The sequence below is a fragment of the Callorhinchus milii genome, unplaced genomic scaffold (assembly GCF_018977255.1).
Source record: "Callorhinchus milii isolate IMCB2004 unplaced genomic scaffold, IMCB_Cmil_1.0 Scaffold14, whole genome shotgun sequence".
NCBI classification, from domain to species: Eukaryota; Metazoa; Chordata; class Chondrichthyes; order Chimaeriformes; family Callorhinchidae; genus Callorhinchus; species Callorhinchus milii.
The window spans coordinates 4,638,242-4,659,676 of record NW_024704755.1 but is presented as its reverse complement, the minus strand read 5'-3'; the positions used below and the strand labels follow the sequence as shown (position 1 = coordinate 4,659,676).

The 21,435-nt window shown below is 41.7% G+C and overlaps 1 protein-coding gene across 1 annotated transcript in view; it reads right to left on the bottom strand.

Annotated features, from left to right (window-relative positions):
* Positions 1-11,511: 11,511 nt before the first annotated feature.
* zfhx3 (zinc finger homeobox 3) overlaps positions 11,512-21,435 on the bottom strand; it is a 172,158-nt gene continuing 162,234 nt past the window's right edge. Inside the window, exons 8-9 of the mRNA XM_007889284.2 lie at positions 15,976-21,372; positions 11,512-13,586 (exon numbers count right to left, since the gene is read on the bottom strand). Of these exons, the coding sequence (XP_007887475.1) occupies positions 11,989-13,586; positions 15,976-21,372 (6,995 nt within the window). The 3' untranslated portion in view covers positions 11,512-11,988. The remainder of the gene's footprint in view (positions 13,587-15,975; positions 21,373-21,435) is intronic.

Sequence of the window (21,435 nt, the reverse complement as noted above, 5' to 3'; positions counted from 1 at the left end):
TTCTGATCCCAGTAATATCTTTGGTTTCATGGAACGCCAAAGCCTGGAATATCTTTTCACTCTCACGTCAGAGAACTCTGATGGACAGCTAAATGGAGTAAGAGTTGTCCTGTGCAGGATTTTCTTAATGGCAGGGATTCATGGGGATGGCCTTTTTCTATGCTGTAAATATCTATGGCTCTATTAAAGCATCTATTAGGATGGTCATTGGAATTTCCTATCCATTGCTGCTGCAGCACAAATTCTCCAAGTCTTTTTTTACTTTCTATAACTCTCTCGGTCAACGTCTTGAGACATCCATCCTTAACACAGTTACCTCTGGCTATTGTCATGCTGCCTGATGTACAAAACACACAGTCACTGCACTCTACAGTAAATCCTGTGAAGCGCTTTGAGAGTCTCGATGACATGATAAGGCGCTATATCAAGTGCAAGGATTATTATTGTTGTAGGATATACAGAATCAATGTGTTTGTAAATGTACACAATGAGGAAAACCTTATTTGAATCAGAAAACTGCCATCTGCTGTGTTTTTTTTGGCAGTGAACAAAATTATAGGTTAAAACCTATTTTAGATGACTTAAAAAAACACTTTTGCACTTCAGTGGGGGTAATATTCTTTATTTTTCCAGGTAGTTTTGTAACCAGCTATTTGTTTTAAGCTTTTAGCTTTTGAATCCCTAATTCCTGTTTTCCTTCATGTAATTCTTCAACTCAAATATTATGCTCTTGGCTCCAGGAACATGGCTTTTCGCCATAGTGAGTTTTTGAACACCATTTTGCTTCTGTTATTGTTCCTGAGCCATTAACAAAGTCCAATTCTTTCATTTCCTGTTAACTGTTTGATTTGCACGATTACATCTAACAAAGTTAATAAAATCCTAGCTTGCATCTTAGGGCATTGACTATAAGTTAAAAGAAGTTATTTTGACCTGTATAGGTCACTGGTGAGGCCACATTGGGCATTTTACTTCAAAAGGACATTGAAGCGTTGGAGAGGGTTCAGAGAATAAGGATGAGCTCTATGTTTATGAGGAAAGGTTCATAGACCGGAACTTGGGGATGATCCAGGTCTCTAAAATGCTGAGAGGCAGGAATGACGTAAAAATAAGTACAGTAGGAGATTTCACTTACACTGCAAGAGTCAAACGAGAGAACACAGATTTAAATATGATTTGATGCAGATTTATCACTTACAGTGGTTCTATAAGTTGGTTAAAGTTGCACGAGTCTAAAAGGGCTACTTTTTCATACGGTATTTTCTATGTAAAAGCTCAAATAATCGGATATCTTTTACGCATAAACCACTTATTTACACAAGGATTTTCTCTTCCCATACATTCCTGGCCTTTCCTTCTATGTTGCATGCCAACTAGTTGGGAACGGAACCAGGACAAGTCAACATGAGAACTGTAGAACTTGCCATTCTGCAATCAATGGAGCAATAAACTCAACTGAGAGTTAAACTATTTCAGCATTTTGGCATTGAACTCAGTGCTAATTCTCTTACATTCTTTCAGAAATATATTAATTCCCAAGTACTGTCGTTAAAACAGATTATTTAAATGCACACCCCATTTAAATGTATAGAAGTCATAGGACTCAACAGACACAATTAAAGAGCAGGTCATGTAACAGTATTCTACTGCAATTTTGAGATGTTTGCAGGATAATAACAGGTCCTTTTGGGCTACAGTTTGGAGCCAACGAAAAAACAAGTCCTACAGATGTCAAGAGTTGAAAGGAGGAAGATGATTGTTAAAAGAGAAGAAGTTCTGGGTCAATGAAAAGATGATTTAAGCAACTTTTAAACATGGACAATGGAAATAACAGGTTTAACATCTGGATTCTATGAACGATACTGTACAGGAATCAGTTTGAAGTTATGTCTATACCTGGAGTGAGGCTCACCTTAATTCATGACAGATACGGTTTGTAAGTAAAATATGCAGTTCAGTCTCACATATGGAACTTTGTATGCCGGTCACACAATAACTACTAGTAAAGATTAATTATTTTTAAAGATTTGCATGATTTTACTTACGTCATTGGTCGGAGTCTGTATTCAGGAACATAATCCGAGATGTGATGTTAGCAAACATAAACATGGAGTCAGCATACAACAGAAACAATTTACATTCACACAACAGCTCCTTTCACATCAAGAGGACATCTTAAAGCATTTAACCACAGATGACTGGGAGTCCAAACTGGGGAGGGGTGAAAGGTGAGGAAAAGCGGGGTCGAAAAGATACATCTCAAGGTGGGTTTTGAAGGAAGGGGGACTCTGCAATAGAGTTCCAGAGAACAGGAAATGAATGGCTGGAAGCTCGCCCACCCATAGTGGGTGGGTCAGGCAGGAACATTAAGCAGACTGGAGTTTGCTGAAGTTGGGGCAGGAAGTCACAGAGGCAGGGTGGGGAGAGACTATGGAGGTATTTGAATATAAGGATGAGGATCTTGAATTTAATCCCCTGGAGGATGGGGAGCCAATGGATGATGGTCTGGCAGTGGCTGATACACATGCAACGGTAACAGGTTGCTATCACACAATTTGCTTTTCAATTAAAACAGGAGTTATATGAACACAGACAATACCAATGTAGAGACGAATTTTTGCGCGAGAGCCTATTCACAGAAGTAGTGGAGGGTTGGGAGTCTGTCTGTGTATGTGCTGGAGTACAGCTTGTAACGCCACATACCTTCATTGTGTGGGTAGTGAGATTTTGCTTTCTTTCTGCTTGCAGGCGGAAGTCATTGTAGACAGATTTCCAAGTCAAAACGGTCCCAGGTGGAATATATTATTTGAACTGCTTGATTGAAACAAAACTTTGAAACTCAGTAACTAACCAGTATAGAATGAAGAGCCCACTAATTCTGCCAAATGGCAGTGTATATTAATGCTCAGATTAGGAATTGGATACCCATAAAATCTGGGGTCAGGCAGAGTTGCACATTATTACTCTTGCTACCTGTGAGTTGACACAATAATCAGATGCTACGCATTTCATGAGCAACTATTATCTACAATTTATCTCATGAAGTCAATATGAAACTTGCTGCAAACAAAGGTTACAGGTGAATGGTTATGCAGGTGGTGGATCTAAATGAACAACTCTTTTCTCGTGGATTTTGCTTCAGGTTCTCGTCTCTATCCAACCAGCTCTTGATTTGCATGTTATATTATGAAAGATTAACATTTGCAGGTTAGAGTACAGGACAGAAATAGCAGCAGGAGCTCTCAGACCACAAGCTCCCAGAAGAGCAAACATACCATACCTGTAAGCAATTACTATTATGGACAGAAACCCATGGGGATAGAGCTCTTTTTGGAGGGCAGAAATGTGACTTAATATTAACTCTGAACTTTATAATTTCAGAACAAAGGGAAGGAGAGATATTAGGATATTGGAAATTTTCTCCACACAAAATAAATACCTCTTGTAACTTGAATTTCTAAGTTAGGAGCAATTTGTTCTTTTGTGAAATGTTACTTGAAGCTTGAAAGTAAATCCAGATGCGGGAGGTGGAATCCAATGTTGTCCTGGAAGATCTGTTAAAGTGAATCTCACTGCACGGGGAATGTTCCATTAGCATTCTCATGGCAGTAAGGAACAGCAAACTAAAGCTCATCAGGCAAAAGGTATGGCAGGGAATAGTGAGTGCTCCCATAAACCAATAGTTTAACCCAACCCACTATCAATTCTTTGGGACCCTGAAAAGAAGGAAGAACAGTGGGTCAATGAATTGTTCTGTTCAATTCCAGCACATTTCAGGACTAGAGCAGGGCATTATCCTAAAATACACATAAAAGAGATGTGGGGATGCCAGCTACGTTTCACCGACATATATATTTAGCTTGAAAAAAATGAACGAAGGGCGGAACATGTACAACGTTGAATGTTTTGAGTCATTAAATTCATGTATTTATTAATCCTCACAGGGTATGGAGATTAGGATACATGATCTTCATTTGGTTTTATTGGAGTTGCTTCTATGAACTGACCTTGACAACAGCGCAGAAAACAGTTGGAACAAATGTTCACAGGGAATTGAAACGCTACATAGTACTAATAAATAGGGAGAGTGGAGGAGGAGTCAATGTCATTCAAAATGTATGGTTCAAGGCAATGGCTGGAAGTTGACCCACCCTTGAGTAGCTGAACTTCTCATACTATGGAATCTTACATAATAGCAGACCTGTCAGCAAAAGGTGTTGGGAGCCCTTCTTAATCTATTGACAGCCTTTCTCCTATCATTATATGAAACTGGTAATGCAGAAAATAGATATATTGCCTGTAGTGCTGCCTGCTTGCCTAAGGTTATGTTAGTTCTTGGCACGTCACAAATGTCCTTAGCATGTCCTCCTCGTGCCACCCTCCCTTGGCACGAGGAGGACATGCTAAGAGATGTCAAAGTATGTTCACAGTTAGATCTTTCCAGGTTCTGATATGTCTGGAGAAAGTGTTATTCTAGATGGATTCTCATTTGTATGCCTTTCATCAACCCCACAAAACTATGGCAAAGTTATAAGAGAAGCGCACAGTGTAAGTTTACACAATTACAAAAGAAAGAGGAAAAGAAGACACAATCGGATTTTATTTCATTTTGCTTACTGCCTGATTGCTCATCAAGGCCGTAAAAGTTGAATTTGGAAAGGAATACAGACTAATGTCTGGAAATAGCACAAATGAGACATTAATGGCAATCATATGGTCATAGCGGGCAGAAACAATGGCAAAATAGGATTAGTACTAAGTACTATGCTAAGCCTGGCAAAAAAAACTACAAAAAACTCGCTTCTTTTGCTTCAGGCATGTGAAACATTTACCCCATTCTTAATTACCAAATGGAATCTTGAAGCTACTACAGGTCATGAGGAACTCTGCACAGAGTCACAGCTACTGTAAAATAGGCATCACATGACAGGGGCAAAAATATGGTGGAAACAGTGGATGAAATAGCAGATAGCAGTAATATACGTGTGTGCAGTTCAGTGAGAAAATAAGGAAATCCCAGACAACTAAGAGACAAATTAAACTCTTGTTCTTCAAACGTCTGCATGACTCAAATCTTCACAATACCCTTTGAAATACACTGCTACTGTTAAACCGTATCTTACCGTATTGTGATCAACACTTTTTGTTGGTGCTAGTGCCACGGATCCCATTCAGCACTGTGACCGTTGCATTCACTCAAAGAGCTTTGAGATGGTGAGAAGACAACTGTAATACAACCTTCATCATCCCTTGACTTCCAATTTTTGGGCCCTATTGTGTGAGTCTGCAAGTACTCAGATGCACCTTGTGATACCAATCTCCCTTCAGTGTGCCAGAAACCATAAGAAAGGATACATGGGCTCCATAATTTTTCAAGCACTAAATTCTTGATAAGACTCAAACCAACAATTGGGAAAGAATGATGTCTGCACATGATGGTGAGGGGTAAATATGCCTGACTATATGTGTGTGTGCGTGTGTGGAGGGAGTGAAGGCAGAACCGAAGGAAGTAAAAAAAAGTTCTTCAAAAGTTGGCAAAAAGGGAGCTCCCAATGTGTGTGACTTTGTGGGGGTGGCATTTGCACTGTGAGAGATGCAATATTGAACAGAGATGATCATGGGTTGTAAGCAGCAGTTATATTCTTGGAAATAGACTGTAAAAGTTTCATACCATAGTGGCAGTTCAGGACTATGCACCTGTTCAAACTATGCCCAGGACAGTAATATGTTAGTCTCAGGATTTTTAAAACTGTTAATGTAAATGTTAATGTTAATGTAATCCACGTTCGATCATTATCAATGTCTTTACTGCGGTTATTTTGGAGGGGACAGACTGGAGCCAGTATTAGTCTGGCATGACACATTTGGAGATAGTGAAACTAACATCTAGATTCCAAAAAGGCATTATCGATGGCAGTGTTTGTTCTTTGCCAATCAGATCCAATCTTTATTAATATCTGAAGCTTAATTATGCAAGAATATAGATTAGATTTTAAAATATCCACTGAAGTGAAGGACCCTATTGTTCTGATTTATCAAGGTGTGCAGTCAGAATCAGCAGAGCTGCCTTGGCTCGATTTGAATCAGTCAGGCTTCCTGAACATGGCTGCCATGACCAGGCCTTCAGAGCAACAATCTTTTAACCATGCATGGTTAATACAGCTTTCTAATCAAAGAGTATCTTTATTACTCTCTCCTTGCTTCTGACCCACCTCAATTGATTTACCAAACTAACACGACTTGGCTGAATACACTTTCTCTCCACATCAATTCCTCTCTCCTCTACACAACTATTGCATTGGCTGTGACCATCTTATCCTCTACTTGTGATCTCCTTCCAACCCCCGCCCCCCACCCACCCATAACTCAACATTTAATATCTTTGCATTTTGTATCTTGTAATAAATATCTATCGTCATTTCATTTATGAGGTTTAGTATGGGTGCGTTACTACGTGGAGTCCTGTAGCTCAGTGGTTAGAGCACTCGCTTTGCAAGCGAGAGACCTGAGTTCAATTCCAGGCAGAGGGCGAAACCTTGGGCAAGTTTCCTTACTCCACACAGAGCCTAATAATAATCCCTCCAAAAAAACAAAACGATAATAAATTGGTCATTTTCAATCTACGACTGTTTGTGGGACATTGCTGTGCGCAATTGGCTGCCGCGTTCGCCCACAAATATACAGTCAATTCACTTTACAGTGTGTTCTGTGAAGCGCTTTGGGACGTCCTCCCGACGTGAAAAGCGCTATATCAAATGCAAGGATTACGTGCAAAAGCTGTTGACTTATTAGCTAATTTACAGTTAAATACTGTTTTAAGTTCTTCACCCCATGAATTCCAATAAAATGCTTAGTTCTTTCCCGCAGATCTCCCTTGTGAATGGCTCGGTTTATTCTGAAGACTCTTCTCACAGAATTCAGTGATGACCACATTCAACTACTTCAGAAGTTAGGAATGAAAGGAACCAAAGGCACTGTAGTTTGACGCAGATTATATGATGTTTCAAGCATGCAATTTTCTCACGGACATGGTGACTCTCGTAAAACGCTGTGATTTTCCACTTTGCTACACTTTTTTTTCAAAAAAATGATATTTAGAGGCTTGAAAATCTACCTTGTCTGAGGCAGTCAGATTATTTTGCGTTGAATTTTAAGATTTTGCAGAATTATAGCCTTAATTTTCCACTGTTCTTAAAAAAAGTTTTCCAAATTAAGGTTGAATTTAAAAATTTTGCACATGTCTGCATGGTCTTAAATTGTAAGACTAATTGATCTTTCAGCTTACGTCTGGGCAGAAATTTCAAGCCTTGGATGTACAACTGCAGAGGTCAAACCTTGTTTGAAATAAAATTGTTGAGAATTTCAGATCAGCATGGCATTAAAACTGCAAAAAAATGCATAACTGTGTTCTTGTTCAAAATACGTTTAAACTACTTGACTGCAAGAAACCACAGCATTTGCAAAGGAGTGAGGTGCCCTGCACTTTATCCTGGGTCTACAAGACTGTTAACGGTGTGAGCAGCAGAAGATTGCTTTTAAATAGGGTCTGTGCCACACCATGAATTCTAACAATTTGTTGCCATGGCTATGAAATTAATCAGAAAATCCAGTGGCAAAATTACACCATTCATCACGTATATGCTCTTTTCCTCTGTTACCAGGATGTGCAGTCTTCTGCTTCTTGATTATTCCCACTCTTACACAATTAATTCCTATATACCCACTATTCAGACACATTCATTTGTTTCTTTTTACTGGTCGCCAAGTCAGGTGAACTACTCACTAAACCCTTTCGTCCTACCATCACGTCACTCAATCGGAATTAAATCCGTTCAGCCCTTCTGTTTTCTTCGCCTGCAAGTCTTAAGCTAATAATGATGTCCACATGGTAAACACATGTAGTCCAACACATTATTACCACATGGAGATCAAAGGATTACTAGTTTCACAGAAATAGTCCGATTTGATCAGCACTTGGTAAAAAAACTAAAATAATTTTTTATGTTTTTACTATGTGACAATTGGAGCAGACATTCACTTTATCTTATTAATGATCATAAGCATGGTTCAAATAGGCGGTGCACCAGGCTTCGACTGGAACTTAGTGACTCGAGTATGAATTGTAGTAGTCTCGGCTACTAAAAGTGAATTTCAGTCCGTGATTGAATTCTTGCATGGAGTGCATAGTGTTTGTGGAAATCTAGTGTGGCAGCTACACAGCATACTTGGCATCAGTACAGTGCCTGTCTTTAACCTTACAAAGATGCCGAGCAACACAGCTGATTTCACACCAGTAGCACGACCACCCGGGGAGAGACGCTCTCATTATTACACTAACGTGCAGCAGCCAGGGTTGCAAGAGACGAAAGGGCAGGTAAAGTGTGACCCATATATCCAGCCAACAAATGCTCGATGGGCCAAATGGCCTCTCCGGTATTATTCTGATGAGATTGGGAGAATTTCAGCCAGACTTCACTGTGGGCCAAATTTTCATCACATTACTGAGGTCTTTAACCTTGCGAGTGGATGGTGTGATATCAATCTGCACCCCTCTGAACACAGTGTCAACATCACCTCAGTGGAAAAGGGGTGGGTTTAGCAATTTCAAAATCATTTAAAAAACACAAGGTAGAGAACAACATAGCCAAACACATGTAGTTTTGCTCATACTGCTTTTTTTTAATGTATCACAATGAGCAAGAAACATACTTGATGAAGTATTTTCAAAGGAGTATATTCAATTACCATCTACAATCAACTTAACTATGACAACAAGGTTTGTGACAAAAAATTTTAAAGTTCGAAATTCACGTGGTTGTTAGTTTCCATGATTTTGGTACAGTTGAAATTTTTCATTATTGTTACAGTAACAAAAAAACTAACAAGACTACATTATAGAAAAAACATCAAGAACATCATTTTTGGTTTAACTTGCTCTTTTTTTTGTACATTGCAAGGCTGGAGATACCTCTTTCACCTCAGGGTAATGTTTCCAAAGTTGCCCAAGATGTAAAAGTCAATGCTGTTCACAGTGGGCAGTTTCTCCACAAGAATGACAATAATCTTCTTTATTGTCCAAGAACTTAGATACATCAAGTATGCTGACTTGTGTTAATGCTTCTCTTGTCTTATTCTTTTTCCCCATGCCACAAAAATTGGACACTTTTAATGCGGCACCTTTCTCATTGCTTAAAGCTTTGGCCACATTCATATATAGTTAAATAATTTTTTTCAAAAACTGCTCAGTGCTTTTTCCTGCTTCAGTACTGGTGGTGCCTTTAGATGCAAATATGTCTTGTCCACTTTTCACCTGTACGTCTTGCTATGTTAAACTGTAAAACTTGGGGTAGCCTGACCCACACAATTATTAGTCTTTGTAAATGGTAGAGTACAAGTGCTACTGAACAGACTTTGGAAACAAAGGTCAGAGTTCCAAGAAAATACAAACCAGAAAATTGCACCTTAAGAGGCCATGTCATAGTATAAAGATAAAAAACATAAAACAAACCAGTATTTAAAATATAATGCTAGTGTTAAAATGTTAACAGTTAATATGAGGAAAATTATATATGATACAGAAACATACTAACATACAAATTAACAGTTAAATGCCGAATATATTTCATAGAGAATCACATCAAATAACATAAAACCAAAAAAAAAAACTGTACAACCTTGGAATAAAATTTTTCATCTTGTGGGAGTTTATTTTTTTAAACCTCATTTTAGAAAAGAATTTGAATTTTCTGTTTTTGAACGTGATCAGATAACTTTATGTAAAATAGGCCTACGACTTTCAAATGTAATTTCAATTTCAGTCACTTTTGAAACTGGAGGGCTATACTATCTGCATGTAATCATTACAAAAAAAATATTTTTGCACTGTGCACAAGCCTGATTATGAATATGTACAACAGCTTATTGACTACTTTTTTGTTTGAAAAAAAAACAAAAAAAAGTTTTAAACAAAACAAATCAGTTCCCTGCAACAAACTCCGAGCTGATAGTTTGGAATGAACTGGAGTTCTGCAATTTATGTTGGCTTTTGACATTAGTAAAAGCATCAGCCAAACTGAACCATGGAAAGGTGTATTCACAGTCTAAAAACGTTCCATTTGCAACAGAAAGATGAAAAAAGGAATATCAAAAAAGCAAGGGCTAAAACTGATTTATTGGTTTCCAGTAAAGCTTAGCAAAAAGCAAGGTATAAGCAAGCATCTACTGTGTGACTACAACATTTGCAGCAAAAAAAAGTTTTTTTTAAAGAGTTCAGACCTTTTTAATGCTAGTAATGAATATTTTGACATTAATGTGACTACAGAGATGTACATAACACAAGTGCCCAAATAACAAAGACATTTTCTTAAAAGATCACTATCTGATATCCATGGCAGTAGCAGTGTCTTCTAACCACCACTGCACTTATTTCACAATACAAGGACAAACCTTTAAGTAAAAAGTTTTTTTTGGTATTTTTATTTGTTTTGTCTTAAGCCGCTCCTTTGCTTGCAGAAGAAGCAACGGCAACGACCCCGATATTACCATTCCTTTTTTTAAAATTTTTATTAAATCAGAAGAACAAATTCTCAAGTACTGTATAAAGATGCCTCTTTTCATCTTTATGCACCAATGGTGAAAGTGTATGTCTTTGGATTTTGTTAAAGCGCGAGAATTTTTTCTCTTGTGACAAAAGAAAAAAAAATTAACCTCTTCCCCCCCCTCCCTTCCCCTCCCCTCCCCCCCCCAAAGAAGAGTCCAGACTGCCGCCACACTACACAGAAAACAAATGTCTGCTTCATAGGAAAAAAAATTCCATAGCATCTACAAAAGCAGAAAGGTAAGTGCACGAAGGTTACAGACACAGGTAAATAATCATTATGTTCCTTAAAGGTTCACAAAAAAATTTGAAAAGGACCCTATCCACAAAAAATCTTTAGTTACTTTTTTTTTCTTCCTCCTATAAAACTAGAGCAAGCACCTTCAGCGAGGAAGGCTAGCAAGCGTTAAGGAAGGTTTCAAGGTCGGAAGGGGAAAGATGGGAAAGGAAGGAATACGACAGGCATAGACCAGTAACTTGATTCAATCTACCCTATAGGAATGAACAAGACAACATCAAAATGAAGAGCTTTCTGTTGGACAATACAAAAGCTAATGTACACAAAGGTTTTCAATCTACCATACTGTTTAGGTAATTTCCAATGCAACAAACTACTCAACACCAAAATGTTCATATCTATCATAAATACAGAAAGTTAGTTTTCTTTTAAATTCATTGTTATCTCAGCTACAAGTCCTCAACACTCTTGTGTTTTGGTGGCAATGGGAGTGCTTAATCATCCCTCAGATTATACAGCAGAAGAGCTATTCTTTGTAAATCCCCAGTAAAGTTTATGTGTTTTAATAATTTTTAAACTTTTAATTATTATTATTTTTATTTATTTTTTTTAGAACGCTTTCTGCCCAATCGTCTTCTGGAACAAAAAAAAGGAAACCTAAAATAAAAACAGAAAAGAAAAACAAAACAAAGAAAAAAACAAAAATATGATTCTGAAAACGTAACAAGGTGTGAGCTATTGACCTGAGAATACAAGACATTACATTTTAGCTAGCCATTGGTATCTGAATGCTTACATAGCAAGAAATCTAAACTGTAAATGGTGGATTGTCATCCCATAAGGTACATGCTGCCGTCTGCTGTGCTATTAACTTAGGACATGTTTGCACTGGGGAAATAAAGGGGTTCAGGTTCAAAGACCACTGTAATTAAATTGAGGCAGTTCATTGCTTTCTGGTTCTGTCATAGCTCAGCTAACCATAGTACCTTCTAGCAACAAGTGTAACAGGCTTAGATGTTGCCAGCATATCAGTATGAGACAACAATCCTGAAAGATTTTTATTTATTTTTTTGGTTAGAAGCTTTGGAATTGCAGTTAGTCTTTTTTGAAATTGGTTTGTTTTTTTTATTAATCATATTGTCCATCTTCAAGCTTACAATCTGAAGGTGTCCATTCCTACACTTGTCAGACTACTGTCTCTGCGGCAGCTGGGGTCATTTGGACCCTCCAGTGGGCAATCCAGGCCATCTGACTTCTGGCTGAGCTCACTGTCAGACTCATCTGAATAGCCGTCTGTTGGTATAGAGGTCTGAACCCCTGAGGTGCTGCATGAAGTTGAGGTAACTGTTGAAGATGAGGAGAGAGTAGGTAAAGAAGAGGGCTTCCTGACTGTGGCTCGGGAAAGAATGTTAGGCCAAGATTTCATGGAGGCATGAGGGGAGAGGCTGGAGGAGGAGGGGCTGTCATTAGAGTGAGCGGCAGACTGCGAGGTAGATGCGGTGTTAGGATCGGGGAAGCAGGCTGAGTGAGGTAATAAACTAGCGTGCTCTTTGGCGTATCTTGCTGCTCGTTTGATTGTTCTGTGTTTGTGCAAGGTTGACTCGAGATGTTGACTGAGAGCTTCATCCCCGCTCAGTGTAGTATCACAGGCCAGGCAGTGGTAGGTGCTGTTGGGGACACGGAGCACCATCTCTTGCAGATTTATCACAGACTGACCGAAGAAACATATCGACTGCAGGTGGCTCATGGCTGTCTCTTCATCAGTGAAGACCATCTGACACTTGCGACAGACCAACTTGTACTGCACCTTCGGAACAATGAACAGGTCAAGCGAGTCCGTACTTTTGCTTTCTGTTTGCTGCTGTTCTTCTGGTTTTGGAAGGGATACTTCTCTGGGAGCACTGGTTTGCTCTTCTGGTTCAGTAGATTCTTTGGCGGATTCTTTGTCTGGGGAAGCGGTTAGTGGTGGGGCAGGGGCTTGGCTTGGTTTAGGCTGCTGCTTTGGCTGTTGCTGCTGTTGTTGCTGCTGCTGCTGCTGTTGTTGCTGCTGCTGCTGCTGTTGTTGTTGCTGCTGCTGCTGCTGTAGCTGTTGTAACTGCTGCTGGAGCTGCTGTTGTTGCTGTTGTTGCAACTGCCTCTGTTGCTGCTGGAGGGCATCTTGTAGACTTTGCTGGTACTGCTGATATTGCTGCAGCAAAGAACCTGGTGACAGCCCCATCAAAGCTTGGGACAAAGCTGGATTGTAGGGAAACAGACCCTCCATTCCGTACATTGGCTGCAGATATCCTCCTTGTAGGGCTCCGGGAAGTTGCGGGGCATAATACGGAGAAAAGCCAGGCACAAAGTACGGCAAAAACTGGCTGGTGAGCAGGGCAGTTGGATCCGAAGCCAGGGCACTTTGCAGGGCCTGAAGCTGAGCTGGATCTACGACATACTCCATGCCAGGTATTGGTACTGATGTCCCAGCACTGCTGTCACTTTTCTCCTTGTTAGCTGTGGGCGTAGGGTCTACTTTTTCTTTTTCCTTTTCTTTTGCCCTCTCATTCTCTTTGCTCTTACGCTGTTCTGGTTGCTGCTGCTGCTGCTGATGGCTAGCTGTTGTTGGACGTGATGTTGCGGTGGTTGCCTGTGTCGGGGCCTGCGATGTCAATGAAGGAGATTGCTTGCTTGGCTGTCCACTAGTCGGAAGGCCAGGAGAGGGTACAGTTGAACCAGGAATGCCCAGAAGGTTAGGTTTGGGAGGAGTTAAAGCTAAAAGAAAAAAAAGTATAAAACACATAGAATTACTTTTTAAAATGAACGATTTTTTTCAATCTTTACAAGTAGGCTTGAAATACAGACGCAGCAGCAAGTGGGCATTTCTGGTTTATCATCATAATAATAATCCTTGCATTTGATATAGCACCTTATCATGTCCTTGAGATGTCTCAAAGCACTTCACAGAATATACTGTAAAGTGGATTGACTGTATTTTGTGGGCGAAATGGTGGCAGAAATGACAGTGGCAGTATTGTACCAAGCGATGTTCAGACTTTCAGACATCTTTGCCACTTTAATACTTTAAAAAGTTTTACTTCAAAAGCACACATTAATAAGAACATAAACAATTTTCAGGTTGTATTCCACAAGAGGATGAGAAGCAGTACAGAGGGAAGGACATTTGGATATGTTCAGTTTGTCCTTCCACCAATGTTAATCAGATCACCCAACAACCTCTAACTTTTCCTATTGACAAGCCCTCCTCATTCGCATTCTCCGGCCCAATTTCCAACTTCTGCCTCCCTCTATTCCCAATCTCCACTTCCCCATTTCCAACCTCCGTTATTGCCCCAGCCCCCACCCCTATTCCCAGGGAGAAACGATTTTGACATTGCCACTATTAATATATGATGACCTAGAATACTGGCCTCAAGCTTCTTTCCTGGTAATCCCATTTCAGCGATTAATTACCCTCTGTCCAAAGGAATACTTCCTGGCATGTGTCTTGAAATATCTTTTTAAAACCCTGAACCTCTTCTGCTTTTTCTTCTTGTTGCCTTTGGTGCTTTTCTTGTTCTGCTGCCTCGGTGTATCTGACACTACTATTCTGGGTTGACCTGCCCAGTCTCAATTACAGTTTTTGCTTGAAGTGACATTCCCAATCCTGTTCCTCCGAGGGGGCAGCTTGTTTATAAACAAGTTAAAAGCTTATGTCTTCCAGAATTTGTACTACCTGAGTAAAAATATGATGGTATTATGAGCAACGTGGCACCGTGAAATCCCCATTGAGAGCTTCAATTTAATTACGGCGCAGATAACCAATTGTCAAACTACACCTGAAAGAGGTTTGACTGTTTCTCTGAACATTGTGACTAGACCTTTGCTGTGGCATCTGCAACAAGATCTGTGAATCTTTGCTCTTTCAGCTTTTCCCCTTTCATTCAAACACTGTTCTAAGAAACCTCCCAATGTTGAATTGAACCACTTACACTTGCTTTTGGTACTGCACAAACAGTTATGAAATGAGCTAAAATGGAACTAAAACACTCTTATGGGAGTTGTGTTTTAAGTTCAAAGCCTCTTAGTTCATAATTTGTGTACATTGTAGCTTGTACATTGCCGTAGCTGGCTGCTTATTCGGGGTTTGATAAAAGAATCACTGTTAAATACAAACACGGTTTTTACAATATAACTGCATGTAATATGATAGTGCAGGACACTTTATTGAATGTCATTAAATACAACAGTAAAATCCAATTAGACAAAATAGATTGGCACAGGGGAAGAAAATGTGAATACATCTTTTTTTCCCTCTTCATCATAATTTATTGTATTTTCCTTAATTATGCTGATATCATTAATGACATAGACAAAAGAACTTAAATAGATTCTGCAGATAACACCATTCTGCAGCAAAGAAATAGCAAGTGATTCTTGCTTTGATTTTCCCACAGAAACTAAACGCAACCAATGTGAAATTATATCAGTATCTATTTTATGTCTGTACCAGATTCACCACATCATAAACTGAGTCTGTGGGCTAAAATATCACTCCTTCACTTACCATTCATGTCAGAAGCCATCAGCAAATCAGCTATTCTTTTCAGTTAGGATTCTATCAGATTGCACAAGCGAGAGATCATTGCATATTCAAGGTGGTTGTTAATGTAGAATGATAACTTGTTTTTTTTCCCATAGATTTGGGTGGTGGTCAAAGTGAATGATGGCAGGCAACATGTGTGGAAGGCAATTTGGATCCAGTGGATCAAGTGCTGGCAGGTTACGTAAGGACAATGACAAAGTACCCAAGACCCAACCTCAATGGAACATCTTTCACTCTACGTTTGTGGCATTTTTATTCGCCGTACTCTCTCATTGATGCCTTCCAGAGCAAGATTGCAAAATATAGTGTCGGACTCGAAAGCTTCAGTGACAATAGATTAAGATCCCATGTGCCATGGATTCTTTTTAAAAACTGGGATCTGGATTACAAACTCACTTTGATTACTAACAGCCTTTAGAGACAGGACACCTTCATCCTATCTGTCCGGGCTGGATTTGATCCCAGTTGAAACAAATGAAATTTGAATTAGGCAAATATCAGATTGAAATCGACCAAGAAAGCTATGTTATGTAAGCATAAATGATAAGTACTACCCACCTGTGTTAGATGAAGTAAAGCCAGGTAGAGATGAAGGGCTGCCCACACCTGGTAGTAACACAGGTGAAATCCCTGTCAATGCAGGGTAGGCAGTAGGAAGATTAAGAGCTTGAATTGGTGGATTATCGAACAAGCCCTGCTGCTGAAGTGTTTGCTGTTGAGCTGCCAAACCAAGAACCTCATTAGCTTTCTTGATACGGTCTAGCTCCTGTTGAGCCATTAGCCGACGGACAGTCGCTGGATCAATGTATTCAACTTCTTTATCCAGCTGACTTCCAATGGTCTCCTTCACTTTGCAGATATGTTGCTGAGAGAAGATATGATCTCTTATAGACAGCCGGGCGCTATATTTGATGCCACACAAAGTGCACTCTGTTTTGGGTCCTTCATAACTGGTTTGATTGATACCAAAGTGCTTCGCCATGTTCAGCTTGGATTTCTTCTCCTTGGCCCGAGCATTCTGGAACCACACTTGAACCACTCGCTTTGGCAGCCCAATATCATTGCCCAAAACCTCACATTCCAACATGGTTGGTGTTCGGTAATCATTAAAGCAGGACTTCAGCAGTTTCAGCTGGAGATTTGTCATCTGAGTACGAAAGCGTTTTTGCCCTGGGCGTTCACCATCTCCAGGTCTTGCAATCGTGCTGCTTGAGCTGGGGCTGGGCGAACAGGGATCAGCAAGGCTTGAAGTCTCACTGTAATCAACAGTACATTCATTTTCCAGCTCCCGGGCACATTGACTATGTGATGGACTGACCAAGCCAGATGACATCCTGTCTTCCATGTCTTGCACAGATATTTGAGATACCTTTTGAAGATTCTCTGCTTGGAAAAGGAGCTGTTTTGAGTCGGATGCTGCTCCGGTTCCACTGTCATTGTCTGCATTTGCTTCATCTCCGGTTGTAGTGTCAGTTATAGCAGTGTTGATTGATGAGCAATCATCATTATCAAGCCTAGTTTGGTCAAAGCTCAAGTTAACTGAAGAAATTGTGGGACCATCATAGTCTTCGATCCCTTCTACCTTGATGGATGAAGGGCTGAGCAGAGCTTTGGGTGAGAATTCTCCACTTTTGTTCCCTGGTGAAACAGTAGCGCACTGACCGTCGCTATTTAATGACGACAGCTGAGCAAAGCTGGAGCAGTCCAACTGATCCACTTTCAGCATGCTTACTCCGTCACTGTCCATTGACAAAAGAGAAGACATGGCCAGATTGTACCCAGCACGTTTGGCTTCATGCCAATGGCGGGATCGGATGTGGGCTTCAAGTGCTGTCTTAGCTTTAAAGAGGGCTCGGCAGAACGGACAGCGTCTGTGAGCTTGAGCCGGGCCAACAGCTCGAAACTGCCCTTTCCTTTCTCTGGCCCGAGTGTTCTGGAACCAAACTTGAACGACGCGCTTTTTGAGGCCTACTTCATGTGCAATATGGTCCAACATCTTCCGCGTTGGGTTCGAATCGAGTAAGTATTTCTGGTAGAGAATTTCCAACTGCTCTGGGGTGATGGTGGTCCTCAAACGTTTATCTCTCTGAGGTTCGTCTCCATTGTTTCCACTGTCGTTATCCCCGGGGCTAACGCTCGCCTTTTCTTCCAGTTTTCTCTTTAGTGTGTTCATGGCGGAATTAGGCGTAGAGGGTGAGGATGCAGAGCTTGTTGGGATCTGAGGTAGAGTTCCAGAAAGTAGCTGACCGGCTAGCAGAGGGTTATTGGGATCGAAAAGCATGAAGGGCATCTCCAGTGCGCGATCCAAGAACTGAGGATGGACAAATTGGTTTTGTGCGGTCAGGAAATGGAGCTGTTGATGCTCCTGCCATAGATCAAAGGTTGGGAACGCCAGTTTGCACTGGTCGCATTGGTAGTGAATCATCTGTGGAGGTAGGTTGCCAAGCTGCTGTGGTGTTGAAGTGTGAAGCGGGTTTAAAGAGACGTGAGGAAGCTGAGATGGGCTCGGACTGGCTTGAGACACTGAGCACTGGGGCTGTGAGGGTTGAGGTGGCGAGAGCTGTGGGATTTTCGATTGCGTTAGCTGTGGTTTCTGATCTTGCTGTGTCTCGGGTTTTGTCTCTAATGTGTTCTCTTGCGAATGCTGCTGCTGTGTATCAGGGGATTCGGGTTGCTTTGGTTTCTCATCAGAAAACTCTAACTTGCACAGAGTTTCTTCTTTTTCAGCTGACGTTCGAGGCAGGTTTCCAGAAGATCCACTTGGCATTGGTGGAGTCAAAGATGAGGAACAGACAGCTGAGCTCATTAGATTGGTGTTAGAAGACGAATAAGTGGTAATCAATGCCTCAGACGCATCCATGGAGTCCTCCGTCTGACTGTCGTCTTGTAGATCATCATCCTCGTCTTTGTAGCACATCTTCTTCTGGTGCTTGATCAAGTCGAAGATGCGTTGAAATACCAGATTGCACTTCTTACACTGGTAATTCAAGTTATTTGTGCGAACGTAACGGTCGTTTGACAATTCCCGTCGCTCGCCCTCCTTGCCGTCCCCCTGGTTCTCGTAGTTTTTCCGGGCCTTCTGCCGCGCGTTCTGGAACCAGACCACAATGACCCGAGTCGGGAGGTTCAGCAAGTTGGAAAGCTGCTCAAATTCATCGTCCTTTGGGTAAGCATTGGCATCGAAGAAGTCCTGCAAGATGCGCAGCTGATAGTCGGTGAACCGCGTTCTACTCGATCGATTGCTCCTGAAATACTCAGTCCTTGCCGGTTCTGGAGAAGGAGGTTTGGAATCTATTTTGATATCTTCGAGCGACGTGACTGGGGGGTTGTTGAAATTATACGGCGAATCTTTGTTGCGCTGGCGTTCTTTGAATAAGGTGTTCCTGAACCAGTGCTTGATCACTTTTTGGGGCAACCCTGACTTATCAGACATCTCTTTGATTTGGTCCTCGTTTGGCGAATTATTTATGTCAAAGTACCCTCTGAGGATCTTCAGCTGATCATCTGTGATGCGTGTCCGTGGCCGCTTGTTCTGCTGTTGTTGAAGGAGGTTGGGGTTGAGCTGCTGCTGGTAAAGCTGGGCCAAGTCGGCAGGTATAGGATCTACTGGTGTTAGTTGGGAGGACATCTGCGATGGTAAAGACTGCAAAGGCATGGACTGCATCATAAGCGGCGAAAAAATAGGTAAATCCAATGGCACAGAGAGCTGAGGAAGCGACACTGTGGACTGCGAGGTGGATATAGCAGGCGGTGTGAGTGAGGGAGCTGCTGACGTGAGGGTCTGGGTAGAAGACGGCTGAGATGAGACCGGCGGTGGAGGAGGCGGGGGCGGAGGTGGCGGTGGTTCAGGAGTTATTGGCCTCAGGGGATAAAGTTTATCATAGTTCTCTCTATACTGTTTGGCGAAGTGCTCAAGCTCTTCAAATGGAAAGAACTGCTGATGCACGTGCTCTTGATGGCTCTTCAGAATTAAAATATTGGAAAACAACTTTCCGCAAGTCTCGCACTCCAGCTTCTCCATGCTGTCACTCTGACCGGTCTTAGCTTTCTTCTGCACCTTTTGTTTGTTCTCATTGTACTGAATGACCAGCTCAAACCCAAAGTTTTCTAGCAAAGCCTTGGTGGCGTTACCACGAGCATCTGAAGGAATTCGAGGAGGGAGCAAGGAGGATTCACCATGTCCAGGCTGGTCTTTCTTTTCTTTGGATTTCTGCCCTTCCATGGAAACATCCTTCGACGCAAAGCTGTCATCAGATTTCTCTGAACTCTCTTTGTCCTTGTGTCCATCCTTGTCTTTTACGATTGCTTTTGGTTTCTTATCCAGCTGTTGGCTTTGCTGAAGCAACGCCGTGTGCTGTGCGAGGGATTGCGAAGACGGCTGCACTTGCTGAAAGAAGTGCTGCTGAAGAGTGTTGGGTTTCACGTCTTCGAGCAGAGAGCTTGTTGGTATGGTCAGCGCCGCGCTACTCACTGGGATGCTGAGATCTGGATTCAGCTGGAATTCCGTTCCAGGGATGTAAAAAGGAAACAACAGCTGTTGTTGCTGGAGCTGCAGTAGAGCCTCGGTAGTCATAGGGAAATGTGGTAGGAGGGCTGGGTTGAACAGCTGAGATTGGAAGATGGCAGCTTGCTGCTGAAGCTCTTGCTGTAGCTGAACTTGAGCCTGAGCTTGAGCTTGAGCCTGAGCTTGGGCGTGGGCTAACGTCTGAGCCTGCTGCTGTTGGGTCTGTTGCCGGGATGTGATCAGATCAACTATCTTTTTCTTGTTGGCATCCTTCTGCTCTAAAGCTGTGGCAATGCTGGTTCCAACAGAGTTGGTACTCAAAGTTGTCCCAGTGGAATCTGCAGTGACCTGACATCCACTTATTAAACCTATGCTCGGTGTTGTGCTAGTTGTAATTCCACATCCACTGCTACTCACACCAACATCAGTATTACTGCTGTTATTGCCACTTGGGCTAGGTGTTGACACTCCCATGGTAGTATTACTGTTACTAATGTTACCGCTAACGCTCCCACTGCTACTAGCAGCTTCTAGCTTTGCAGCTCGTGCTTTGGTCTGGTGCAACACTGATCTCATATGGATCTCTAGAGTAGAGCTTTGGCTGTAGGCAACATTGCATGTGTTACACTTGAAAGGCTTGTTATCCGGGCTGTTGGTTGGCTCAGGCTGGCCGGTAGCAGACTCCTGAAGTGCCCTTTTCAGCTTATGCAGGTGAGATACAGAGTTGTAATGGACAAGCAAGATGTTCTTTTGAGTAAATGATTCCTTGCAGACTGTGCACTTATAGGGACGGGATGGATCCAGGAATTTCTCCATGGTGAAGTTTGGGCCTTTCCTAAATGGAAGAGCCCGTTTCGGCTCCGAGCCCGAATCTTCCTGAACAGATCCAGAGTCGCTTCCTACAGGGCTTTGTTTTTCATCCGAATCGCTCTCTTCATCTTTGTCTTCGTCTGGCACCAAAGCCTGATCTTCGCTCAGAGATGCATCCCCCAGTACCATCACATCACCATTGACTGCGGCGAGTCCACTGTAAAGCTGCTGGATGTCAGTCTCACTCAGTTCTAAGTGACTGGTCTCAAGGTGTTTCTTCAAGGCTTGAAAGGTTCGGAAGCTGCGCTGGCATAAGCTACACATAGTGGCGGCTCTTATGACATGATACTGAGAGTGCAGCTGGAGTTTCTCAATGGTCTTGAACGCTAGGCTACACTGATTGCAACGGTATTTGTAGACATGACGATCGGACACAGGTAGTTGGGGCCTTTTGGCATGAATTTCATTGAAGTGGGCCTGAAGTGCAGTGGAAGTCTTAAACAACTGGTTGCATCCTTTCTTCCAGCACAGGAAGCCAGCGTCATCCTTCCCTAAACTCTGGTCACCGGAAGGCTTTGGTTCCATGCTACGGTCTGTACTTTCCGAAGGTACACTGCTCTTTTCTGGTGGATCTGATGTTTCTAATGAAAACAAATTTAATGAGAACTATCAGTGGCTAGTGTAAATACTAATAAATCCCATTT